Source organism: Cherax quadricarinatus, chromosome 25, assembly GCF_038502225.1.
Source record: "Cherax quadricarinatus isolate ZL_2023a chromosome 25, ASM3850222v1, whole genome shotgun sequence".
NCBI classification, from domain to species: Eukaryota; Metazoa; Arthropoda; class Malacostraca; order Decapoda; family Parastacidae; genus Cherax; species Cherax quadricarinatus.
The window spans coordinates 35,098,321-35,111,212 of NC_091316.1; the positions used below are offsets into that span (position 1 = coordinate 35,098,321).

The 12,892-nt window shown below is 37.9% G+C and overlaps 1 protein-coding gene across 1 annotated transcript in view; it reads right to left on the reverse strand.

The window, feature by feature from the left end:
- LOC128690043 (stromal interaction molecule homolog) overlaps nucleotides 1-12,892 on the reverse strand; it is a 298,076-nt gene that overhangs the window by 246,126 nt on the left and 39,058 nt on the right. Inside the window, exons 3-5 of the mRNA XM_070088695.1 lie at nucleotides 3,496-3,608; nucleotides 2,891-2,938; nucleotides 1,444-1,559 (exon numbers count right to left, since the gene is read on the reverse strand). Coding sequence (XP_069944796.1) covers nucleotides 1,444-1,474 — 31 coding nt within the window. The 5' untranslated portion in view covers nucleotides 1,475-1,559; nucleotides 2,891-2,938; nucleotides 3,496-3,608. The remainder of the gene's footprint in view (nucleotides 1-1,443; nucleotides 1,560-2,890; nucleotides 2,939-3,495; nucleotides 3,609-12,892) is intronic.

Below are 12,892 nucleotides of genomic sequence, written 5' to 3' on the forward strand. Positions count from 1 at the left end.
CCATTGAATTCTATCGTGTTTCTCGCCTTCTTTATCAAATGGCTGGCACTCAGAACTTTCTTTTGCCCCAGGGTTGCTTATTTAGCAGTCAAACTCAATAAACAAGCACAAAAAACAATGGATTATTACAAAATGTTTCATATGAATGCACAGGGTAATGGTCACTCAATGAGAAACTAAGCCAGACTGACTCGGAACATGTGCGTGGGATGCTTTGTGTGGGCATGGGCAGATGGACATGTTCAGTACGGTGGATGAAAACCAAGGTGATGAATGAAAACTGGGACAATATTTTGATGAAAAAAGTCATCGAAAACCGAATTCGACGAAAACCAGGGCAAATGAAAACTGAGGTTCCACTGTAAATCCTATTTATTACTATGGTACTTCTGTTGTTACATGTTATGGTATATATGTGCCAAACATTGTCATCTCTTCAGGATATGCTTGGGATGAATACTTAATGAGGATCATAATTTGATTAATATTAGGAACAAGGCATGAATTTATATTTGCTAACTCATTTGTGTATCAACCTAGGTAGTAGGTTGGTAGACAGCAACCGCCCAGTGAGGTACTACCGTCCTGCCAAGTGAGTGTAAAATGGAAGCCTGTAATTGTTTTACATGATGGTAGGATTGCTGGTATCTTTTTTCTGTCTCATAGACATGAAAGATTTCAGGTATGTCTTGCTACTTCTTTTTACACTTAGGTCACACTGCACATACAAGCATATATATACATACCCCTCTGGGTTTTCTTCTATTTTCTTACTAGTTCTTGTTTATTTCCTGTTATCTCCATGGGGAAGTGGAACAGAATTCTTCCTCCGTAAGCCATGCGTGTTTTAAGAAGCAACTAAAATGCCGGGAACAAGGGGCTAGTAACCCCTTCTCCTGTATAAATTACTAAATTTAGAAAGAGAAACTTTCGTTTTTCTTTTTTGGGCCACCCTGCCTCGGTGGGATACGGCCGGTGCGTTGAAAGAAGAAAGATTTGTGTATCAACTGACTTAGAGTTAGCTCTGTAAATTGTAAACAAACATTTAAAAATCTTCAAATAGTGTTGAATAAGCACGTATCACTATACATGCTTATTCAACACTATTCTCAACATCTGGAAAGGTTCTTCATTCTTCAACAAGGTAATATTAAATCAGTGCAACTAATTCTCACAACTTTTTTTTATATTACAGGACCTTATAGAGTTAAGAACAGTATTAACACTCTTATATGTGGTTAATTTTACCAGTGACCTTCTTTAACCTTCATTTACAATTGCTCTAAACTAAATTTCTATATGATAGAAATTAGTAAAGTAATTAAAAGCAACAACCACACAAAACTTAATGTGGCATAGTAAAACAAATGCTGAAAATCTTAGATGTTAAATACTAACACCTTTTATATCACAAATATACTGGATCATCTCCATTTTTCTGACCTTTAGGCGGACCAAAAAGAACCACATCCATAGCCTTAATGGTAATCTTGGACCGATGTTTTGGGTCTTTGATTCCCAGCACCTTCGTCAGAAACTGCTCATTGTTAGCCGCCAACCTGTAAAATACCAACTTACAGTAACCTTATAGATTTAACTGCCTTTGTTCATTTATATCTGAAATATGTATCTTAAAATTATGAAAATATAAGACAGAGCTATAATGTTTACCTAGAAGTTTACAATAAATTAGTTCATATTGGCTCAAGAAGGCTCTGCAATTTATACTTTTAAAGTTTTCAAGCTTATTTCTATTTTCATACAAACTTTTTCTAGCAAAAAGTACAGTAATTTCATACAAAATAAAATGACAATATAAAAGTTTTAATGATTCTAAGTTCAATGGCACTAAATACATTTTTTATACTAAAAATAAAAAAAAATGATGACATACACTTGGAGAGAACTGTAAAACAACCATACACCTATGACCTTCAACAATGATCGGGAAATATGTACAGTAGTAATTTTACTCTTGCATGAGAAGGTAACTAAAGTACACGATATGGGAATAGAACCATAATAATGATGGGTTTAAAACTTGAGCCAGAGATGGTAGGGTGTCATGTTGGCAAGTTCAGCAGCAGCCAATTCAATGTCAAGGCCCTGGAATAATGCCTTCACACTTGGGAAGGTTTCATCACACACTGAGAAAATATTATTAGAGATGTTAGCTAAGAACAGCTGCAGGAGACCACCATTATAATGAAGCTTTGTGAAAAACTGCCAATGAATAAAACTATATTTCCCACACATTATTAAAGTAATACACTGGAAATTTGAATACTACAAATATTCATATGGTATTCCACACTTACACTAAGATGCTTGTGAAGTTATCTCAGTTTGACTCAAGTAAATGTCATCAGGTTTTACACATCTATGTATGCACAGATATACAATTTAAGCATCAACAAAAATTTTTTGTCTGACTAAATTCTTTACAGTAATGTGATAATGAATGTGATCACAAGTCTTCAAAATTTATTTAAGACATATTTACACATAAAATATATTTATTTTATATACTATAATATTCTTCAATTCAACCAAAAAATAAAATAGCAAAAATACAAATATACCATGTAATCAGGAAGTCCATGTTACACAAGAAGCAACATCATTACATAGGTTATGGTAATGATCATGCAGCTATCTATGCGAAAGGCACTTTAAATGATAATAGAAAACAGCACACGCAAGGTATCAGATTGTTCTAAATAAATACAAAACATATAATGGATGCAATGCCACAAGTAAGCCATCTCATGAAACAGCATGAAGGCCTTGTAACTTTTATCATGTTAGAAGTGCAAATCATAAATTAATTACAAGGGAGTACACATTAACGTCACTGACGTGTTTGTGAATTCACCTTTCTATTATATACCTTGAATTTCTTCTTTCGGTACGGGTAGAAATCACGCTGAGAACAGTACTGCAGAAGTGAAAAAAAGAGGTAGGGCCGCTAAATTGACTAAAACATGTAGTGAAGAAATTTTTTGTTCTTCAATTATGTCTTCTCAATATTGTACTGGATTTTGGAGTGAACAAATATGTAGGAAACTACACACATTCAAATTTCCCATGGAAAATGAAAGCATGCTTCAATTCAAGCAGATATGAATATTTTTTCTTCATAATTACATAACTTAATAAATTGTAATATATTGACATAAATAATGATAGCTGCAAGGTTCCTATATCTTTAACAGAAATATCTGATAATTGGGGATTGTCATGACCACATTTCTGTCCATCACAATGTTTCAGAACACATAAGAATGTAGTTAAAAAGCTATAGTATTATCCATAAAAATAAAAAATAAAAATTATCGATTAGAAAAGCAGTCAAGCCAAAACCACAGTGAAACTGCATGTGGTAGCATTGATTATGCTTACAGCACTTGGGATACTATAAAAGTCAGCTAACTAAAAAAACAGCTATGTAATGCCTGGAAATTAAATAGCCAAGAAAAAAATAAAATAGCTAACCTTGGCAAAACTGATCCATTGACTGCATTTTCATAGAAGTTTCTGGCATACTGCTGAAGTTCAACAGATTCTGCAAGCCAAGCCACAGTCTGATCCACCGTCCAATTGTGGACCTAAAAGAAAGAGAAGACTTACTTGGTGTTAATACAGAAGTGTTATTAACCCAAGATAACCCAACAAAGCTAGTACAGCAATACTGAATAGCTTATTTCCACTCGACTCCTCTACTAAGATGCAACCCAACCCAGCTGACTAGTTCCTAGGTATTGAACCTACTCATTTAGTGTAATTTAACACCCATTAATATGTTTTTTTATGTAATTTCTGACTGATTAAAGCAGTTATTGCAACAGTGAATTTCCAATAAGCAGAGATCATGCCAAGTACCTTTGTACAGGGAAAAGGGGATAAGTGTTTTAGAATTATAGGGTAATTAGCCTGTTGAGTATATTGGGTAAAGAGTACTATATTATTTTTATTATGAAAAGTGGATACATCAGAACTATATGACAGTTACACAGTTGGAACAAATGTTGTCCTTGTAATAATTCATCACCCAGGATGGGGCACATACAACGTTTCAAAATCTGTCAACCTATCTGGAAGACCTCAGTAAGGCATTGAGGATATCTCTGAGAACTGTATTCCATTAAGGGTTCATTAACTATGGGAGCTTCAGAGATTTCATTCCAGCATAGCTGGAGCTACTATCACTTGGGAATTACTATCTCTCATGACAACCTATCCCATACACAGGAAAAGTTAAATTTTTATGAAGATATCTCCACCAGTTATTACTGGAAGAATTAAGGGTAAGAAAGCAATTTACAATTGCAGAGGAACGAGGTTTTTTGAAGGGTAGGGAATGTTCCCTACTTTTATCTAAGGCAAGAAATACTCCCTTTTTTGTTACACTTAGGGATTTAGAATAGCATATGATAGGGTGGATATGAGAGCAATGTGGCAGATGCTGCAAATGTATGGAATAGATGGTAAGCTATTGAAAGCAGGGTTGTTAAAGAGCCTTTTTTCTTTAAATCAACTTTTTTAAGCAGGTTTAAGTCTTTGAAAAGAAGGAGAACAGTGTTGTTGAGGGAATTAGACAAAATTTGTGTTGTTGGCAAAGAGAACAGGTCTAAGATGCTGAGATACATTTGAAATATCACTGATGCATTTATTTATTTATTTATTTATTTATTAATTGAACATGATACATAGAAGTACAAAGAAATACAGTGGTTAAGTGTAACATGCCAAAGCCCCTTGTATGCAGAGCATTATGGGCAGGCTTAAAATTAACTTAAGATTAACTAAGCAATGATATTTTCAGTGGTAAACATTATTGTATACAGATAACAATTAAGCACAAATGAGTACTGTATTTCATAGACAGGTCATATGGTCATTTAATGTGTTGCTGTGCATTCAGTAGAATGGAGTATTCTGTTAGGTAATGTCATTAAAAATAACAAAGATTGATTGGGTCACAGGTTAAAGATTTATGAGATACAATTATTCAGTATTTATTTAGTTGTGGGTGAGTAAGTGATTTTTAAGAAGAGACTTGAATTTATAAACAGACAGTGTTTCTTTTATATTGACAGGTAATGAATTCCAGATTTTTGGGCCTTTTATGTGCATTGAGTTTTTGCATAGTGTGAGATGGACACGAGGAACATCAAAGAGTGATCTGTGCCTTGTGTTATGGTCATGTGTTCTGCTGAGGTTGGTAAGGAGACGTTTGAGGGGAGGGTATATATCCGAGTTAAGTGTTCTATGTATGTAGTACAATAATAAGTATGGATGTTTTGTATGGTGAGTAGGTTTGGAGTTTTGAATATTGGTGGAGTGTGCTGACTGTAGTGGGAATTTGTTATCATTCTGACTGCAGCCTTTTGTTGGGTAATTAATGGTCTGAGATGTTTTGTTGTTGTTGAGCCCCATGCACAAATTCCATAGGTGAGATAGGGGCAAATAAATGAGTGATATAGGGCCAGGAGGGCTGACTGTGGAACATAGTACCATATCTTCGATAGTATGCCTACGGTCTTGGAAATTTTCTTGGAAATTTGTTGTATATGTGTTTGAAATTTGAGTCTATTATCAAGGTGGATTCCTAAGAATTTTCCCTCTGTGAGTTTTGTGATAGGTGATCCATTTATCATTATGTTAAGAGGGACATCTGTAGCTCTGTTACCAAACTGAATGAAGTAGGTTTTGTCAATGTTGAGAGTAAGTTTGTTAGACCTCATCCAGGTAGATATTTTCTTTAATTTGGTATTTACAGTATTGGCTAACATGACTGAGCTCGGGTGAGAGAAGACGTATGTAGTGTCATCTGCAAATAGTGTGGGTTTGAGTAGTTGCAATGCATTTGGTAGGTCATTTATGGAAACGAGAAAGAGAAGAGGGCCAAGGACACTTACCTGTGGGACACCAACTGTAATTGGCTGTGCAGAAGAGTTTGCTCCATTTGTGTACACCTATTGGCTTCTGTTGCTGAGGTATGACTTTAGGTAGTTGAGGGAGTGCCCTCTTATACCATAGTGCGACAATTTTATGTGGAGCAAGTCATGGTCAACTGTATCAAAAGCTTTACGTAAATCAATGAGGATCCCCAGCGGGACTTCCTTTTTTTTTAGTGAAGTGTATATTTGTTCTAGCATGTGTATAATAGCATCATTTGTATTTTTATTAGGCCTGAACCTAAACTGATAGCGGTTGAGAATGTTGTGGGAGATGAGGTAGGAATAAATTCGCTTATGAAATAGTTTTTCAAAGATTTTAGAGAGAGGGTGTAAGTTGGATATTGGCCTATAGTTATTCAAGTTTGTTTGGTCTCCTCCTTTATGGATCAGAGTGACCCTCGCTATTTTGAGAACTGTAGGGAAGGTAGAGGATTAGATGGATTTGTTAAAGAGTGTTGTAATGATCGGTGACAGCACTTGCGACGTTTTTTTGTATATAAAGGGTGGTAAGGTATTTAAATCTCCTGTCTTGTTTTCTAGTGTGTTGATAATAAGGGAGACTTCTGTTGGGTTAGTTGGAGCTAGGAACAGTGTGTTCGGGTAGCTGCCAGTGAGGTAGTCACTGGGTGGGGTATTTGAGCTTGGGATTTTATTGGCAAGGTTTTTTCCTAAGGTGGAGAAGATATCATTGAGTCTGTTTGCTGTTTCAGTTGCTGGGAGTTGGGGTTCATCTGGTTTTGTTAGTTCAATTGCGCTATTTTGTGATATCTTTTTTGTTTCTAGAACTTCTGATAGGGTTTTCAAGGTCTTTTTTATATCACCTTTTAAGTTGGATAATCTGTTCTCATAATACAATTTTTTAGCCCTTCTTATCAGGCTGGTTAGGATTAACGAGTAACATTTTGTTTGGTCTCTGGTTATGTGACCCATTCTGTACTGTTTTTTGTATAGGTGCTTTGTATTTATAGATTTGAGGATGCTGGGTGTTAGCCAGGGACTGTTCAGTCTCTTAGCTGTCATCTGTTTAGTTTTTTTTTTAGGGCAGTGCTTGTTATAGATTTATTGGGCCTTTTTTAGAAAATTATTAATACATTCGTCAATATCTGTATAGATTTCTAGCTCAGTGTGCCAGTCAATGTTTGTCACTGCTGTTGTGAAGTTATTAGTGGCTGCCTCACTGTGAAGTCTGAAAGTGACTTTAGTAGTGTCTTGGGGTAATTTGCCTAGATTAGTTATGAGGAAGGTAGGGTAGTGGTCTGTGGTATTATCTGTGATTATGCCTGATTTTAAAAGGGATATGGTGTTGGTCCAGATGTGGTCTAGTAGGGAAACACTAGTCTCCGTAATTCTTGTAGGTTTTGTTACTGTTGGTAGCAATAAGCAGTTACTCATAGTGTGTGTGAATTCAGTAATGTGTGGGTCCTGATCTTGCAGGAGATTTATACTGAAGTCACCTGAGAGTAGTAAGTGATCTTTATTCATGTGTGCATCAGTTATCATACTTCCTAGGTTTTCACTAAAACGGCTAATGTTTGACTGTGGTACTCTGTAGATGCTTATCACTGTGAGAAGTTTTTGTACGTGTTTGGATTTGAATTTAGCTATTATATATTCCCCATGTTCATCCCTTGTGCAGGTATTAGTGATACATTCTAGTTGGTCTGAGTAGTATACAGTTGTGCCACCCCCTTGTTGATCTGGCCTACAGTTGTGTATGGCTGTGTAACCAGGAATGGCATAGACAACTGTAGTATCAGGCTTTAGCCAGGTTTCTGTGAGAGTAATGATGGACATACTGGCATGCAGGGAATTTAGTAACGCTATGAGGTCATCGTAATGTTTGTTTAAAGACCTGATATTGTAGTTAAAGACAGTTATGTTGTTGTTGGCTCTGAGAAGTGCCTTTGATTGTTCTGCTGTGTAGTAATTACAGTTACTGTTTGATTCATTTAAGTCATTCAATAAGAGGTTGGTATCAGGATCAATGCTTGTAATCATAAGATTTATAGTGAATCTAAAGTTAGAATTAAGTATAAGAAAGTAAATATTCTAAAGCTAAAAAATTGCACCTGAATTATTTTAACAAGTGTAAAAATATGAGCTAAGGTAGTTCTTTAAAGCTAAAATAAAGGAGACAATATAAAAGGGAGATTCTGAAGAGAAGTTGCAGAGATTGGTGGATGAATTTGGTAGGGTGTGCAAAAGAAGAAAATTAAAAGTGAATACAGGAAAGAGTAAGGTTATGAGGATAACAAAAAGATTAGGTGATGAAAGATTGGATATCAGATTGGAGGGAGAGAGTATGGAGGAGGTGAATGTATTCAGATATTTGGGAGTGGACGTGTCAGCGGATGGGTCTATGAAAGATGAGGTGAATCATAGAATTGATGAGGGGAAAAGGGTGAGTGGTGCACTTAGGAGTCTGTGGAGACAAAGAACTTTGTCCTTGGAGGCAAAGAGGGGAATGTATGAGAGTATAGTTTTACCAACGCTCTTATATGGGTGTGAAGCATGGGTGATGAATGTTGCAGTGAGAAGGCTGGAGGCAGTGGAGATGTCATGTCTGAGGGCAATGTGTGGTGTGAATATAATGCAGAGAATTCGTAGTTTGGAAGTTAGGAGGAGGTGCGGGAATACCAAAACTGTTGTCCAGAGGGCTGAGGAAGGGTTGTTGAGGTGGTTCAGACATGTAGAGAGAATGGAGCGAAACAGAATGACTTCAAGAGTGTATCAGTCTGTAGTGGAAGGAAGGCGGGGTAGGGGTCGGCCTAGGACAGGTTGGAGGGAGGGGGTAAAGGAGGTTTTGTGTGCGAGGGGTTTGGACGTCCAGCAGGCATGCGTGAGCGTGTTTGATAGGAGTGAATGGAGACAAATGGTTTTTAATACTTGACGTGCTGTTGGAGTGTGAGCAAAGTAACATTTATGAAGGGGTTCAGGGAAACCGGCAGGCCGGACTTGAGTCCTGGAGATGGGAAGTACAGTGCCTGCACTCTGAAGGAGGGGTGTTAATGTTGCAGTTTAAAAACTAGTGTAAAGCACCCTTCTGGCAAGACAGTGATGGAGTGAATGATGGTGAAAGTTTTTCTTTTTCGGGCCACCCTGCCTTGGTGGGAATCAGCCAGTGTGATAATAAAAAAAATAAATAATAAAAAATATAAAAGGGACTAAAATAATTTGTGGTGAGCAAATAAAGTAATGATCAAATAAAGGAGCTTGGTAATATAATAGTAGGTAGTTCTTTAAAGGTAGCCCTTTAAAGTTAAAATAAAGGAGACAATATAAAAGGGACTAATATAAGTTGTGGTGAACAAATAAAATGGTAATGAATGAGCTTGGGAATACAGTGGACCCCCGCTTTACGATCAGCTCCCAATGCGACCAATTATGTAAGTGTATTTATGTAAGTGCATTTGTACGTGTATGTTTGGGGGTCTGAAATGGACTAATCTAATTCACAATATTCCTTATGGGAACAAATTCATTCAGTAATGGCACCTGAACATACGTCTGGAATGAAATAATATCGTAAAGTGAGGGTCCACTGTATAATGGCAAAATAGTGGAAAAGCAGAGTGCCAAGGACACTTCCCTGTGGGATGCCTATATTGATTGGTCTTGTCAATGAGGTTGTGCCTTTGATAGACATTCTGATGTCTGTTAATAAGGTAGGACTTATATGAAAGTACATGACCTTTGATACCATAATGATCAAGTTTGAGGTTCAGGATGCTGTGGTCTACTGCTGTGTCAAAAGCTTTCCTAAGGACTGTAGAGTGGAAGATCAATGTGAGAGACTTGGGAGTGACAATATCAGACAATTTACATTCATAGATCACAATAATGTTACTATGCAATCACAAAGAATATGACAGACCATTTAAAAAAAAAAATGATGAATCTCTTCAAGTCACTTGTTCCCTCTAGGCCAGAATACTGTAGAATACTAATGGCCCCTTTCAAGGCAGGAGTGATTGCAGCAACTGGAAAATAGAGAACCTTCACTGCCTGTATAGATTCAATCAAGCATCTGAACTGCTTGGGAACATTATAAGTCCCTTCAGCTGTACCCCTTGGAACATGGGCGAGAAAGGGACATCATAATTTACGCCCTAGAAAATGCGGGAGGGACTGGTCTCAAACCTCCACACTGAAATCACTCCATATGAAAGTAAGAGAACTTTCAGATGGTAGAAAATATTGCCTATGTATAGCAGGGGCACAATGAGTACACAGAATATTCAATAAGTGTAAAGGGGCCTAGAGTCTTTAACACCCTCCCTTCATTACCAACCAACCTCTAGTTGTTTTCAAGAGGGAAACCATGCAATGGGTGGGGTTTGAACCCATGGCAAGCGAGTCCTAAAGCTCATTTTGTGGTTTGTTTTCAAACGTGTTATTATAGTTTCATGATTCAAGAGGGAATATGGCAAGTTCCTTAAATCGGTTCCTGATCAGCAGGGATGTAGTGCATACACTGGACTATGTGTGGCTAACTCTAACAGTTACCAGGAGGCCTGGTTTGGGACCAGCTCATGGGGGCAGTGATTACTGGAATCATCTCAAGGTAACCTCATAGTATAGCAGAGTAACTGAAATTTGTCTTCACTGATCATCATATTGTTGTCAGTGGCCCTCTGGATAACTTCATTTATCTCAGTTCGGAAGTTTACCATGTCTTCAATGGATGCTACTCTCAAACAATTTTGTCTCATCTGTAAAGGCCATGCTTTATTTCTGTCAGATATAAGAATGAGAAAGAATTTGGGAACAAAGCTTTTCATTTTGATGGCCACTGATCTGACTCGATTCACTATTGCTCTTTGAGTTTTGTGTACTAGGAAGTTCAAATATCCATCTGCCCATTTTTTCTGTTATTCCTTTTGCACTCATTTTCTGCAATATTACACCATGGTTGCTTTTGTCACAAGCTTTTGCAGTCTGTGAACAGTATTTTGTTTATCTTCTGGTGCATCTAAAACCTTGTAATAGTTTAGGAACTGCAAGAGGTATGAGCAACCTGCTTTAAACCAACATTGTCTTGTGTTATGCAACTGCTATGAATCCACGTGATTAGTAATCTTTTCTTCTTAGAACACTTCCAGTGTTTGATATTATTTATAGTTTTCTGAAATTACTTCACTGCTACTTCTGTTAAGTGGGACTCATTCTCTCATCCACAGGGTTTAAAAAGATTAGGGACAGGGTTCCTAACTTATTTACTAGGTAAGAGCTGTTACCTACATTAGCTCATTTGAAAGCCTTTTTATTGTTATGATACATATAAGTAGGGAACAGGATGAAGGTGGAGCCATCTGTGGGCCAGCAATTTCATTTGATCAACAGACTTTATTTCGTTGATATCATTATGCTGTATGAACACATTCCAGGTTCAAATCACCCTGGGAATAAATGATCTCAGATGAAGCAATCTTCTGGAGAAGGGTACAGCCAGAGTGAAGTTGATGTTTGCTGCCCATCTTGTTGTGTAGAAGCTCACTTCTTACTGTCCTCAGAGTGGAGCCAAGTGTGGTACTCTGACAATGTTGGCTTTGTACATAACTGTAAGGCTGCCCACATTCCTCTGGTGTTGAAGGGTCTGCTGAAATGACAAATCTATCCAGGCTGGGTCCAGGTGAGAGATAAGTTGGTCCAGTAGATGCATATGAAATGGGGGCAGGCAATCCAAGAAAGTGGAGCATACTCGAGGTGTGAGTGTACTTGTGCCTTGTACAGAATCTTACAACCTCTACTGTCAAGCAGATGCGAGATACATCGAAGTACTGTGAGATTCCAGGCCACCTTGTTTGCTAGATTTACTATGTGGTTCTTCATGGTCAGTTTAGAGTCAGATTTCACCCCAAGGATAGCAACTTCGTCCTCGGGCACCAACATTCTCCCATTCATACCTACTACTGTTCTGGCATTACCATCATAATGCCTAGAGACCATCATCATTTGTGTTTTCTTAGGAGCAAATGTTACCTACCATCAGTTTCCCCAGGCTGATATAACTCTTAGCTGGTGATTGACATAGCTTAAAGCAGCTGGAATTTCCTCTCCTGGATAAGTAAATGTCAGAGTACAGTTGTCTGCATAAGCAAGGGATTCTGGGATGAGGTGGAGGAGGTCACATTCCATAACACTGCATGCATTCCTGTGGAATACTTGCCCTGATAGGATGTCTTGCTGACTGTCCCACTGAGAACTACACTTACCTTGAGGGTAATCACTGAGGAGACATAGTGAAGAGCCTGCAATTCCAAGTGGTTGTAGTTTTGCCAAGAATCCTTGGTGCCATACTCAGTCAAAAGCACCAGCAATGTCCAGTGATATCACACAGCTGACTTCGGATTCATCTAGTGACTGATGTCACTTAGTTTAACAGATAGGCAGCAGAGTAACCTTTCCTGAAGCCATATTGATGGTCACAAAGCAGTGCGAGGTAGTCAAAAATCTGTCATTTGTCATGAGATTATTGTCTCAAGGATCTTGCCAGTGATTGACAGGAGTGACATTGGTCTGTAGTTGCTGATTTCTGCTCTGCTCTTCTTTTTGTGAACACGAACTATCTTTGCCTCTTTCCACAGAGAAGACCATTTACACTGTACTAAGCAGTGGTGAGAGATGAGAGTTAGAGGTGCTGAGAGCTGGTCTGCACATCTACTCAGCAATCTTGGGCACAACTTGTCTGGGCCCACAGCCTTTTCTTGGTCAAGCGACTTAAGAAAATGCACCTCCTCTTGCCTTATTGTCACCACTGACAGCTGTGACACAGTTCTTGCAGTAAGCCAAAGAAGGTCCCTTACTGGATCAAGAACTTGCATTTTGGCAACAAAGCGTTCAGCAAAGAGGTCAGCCTTCTCTCGACTACTAGTAGAGATGGTCCCATCCTGTTGATTTAGAGGTGGAATAAGTTCAGGCAGATAACC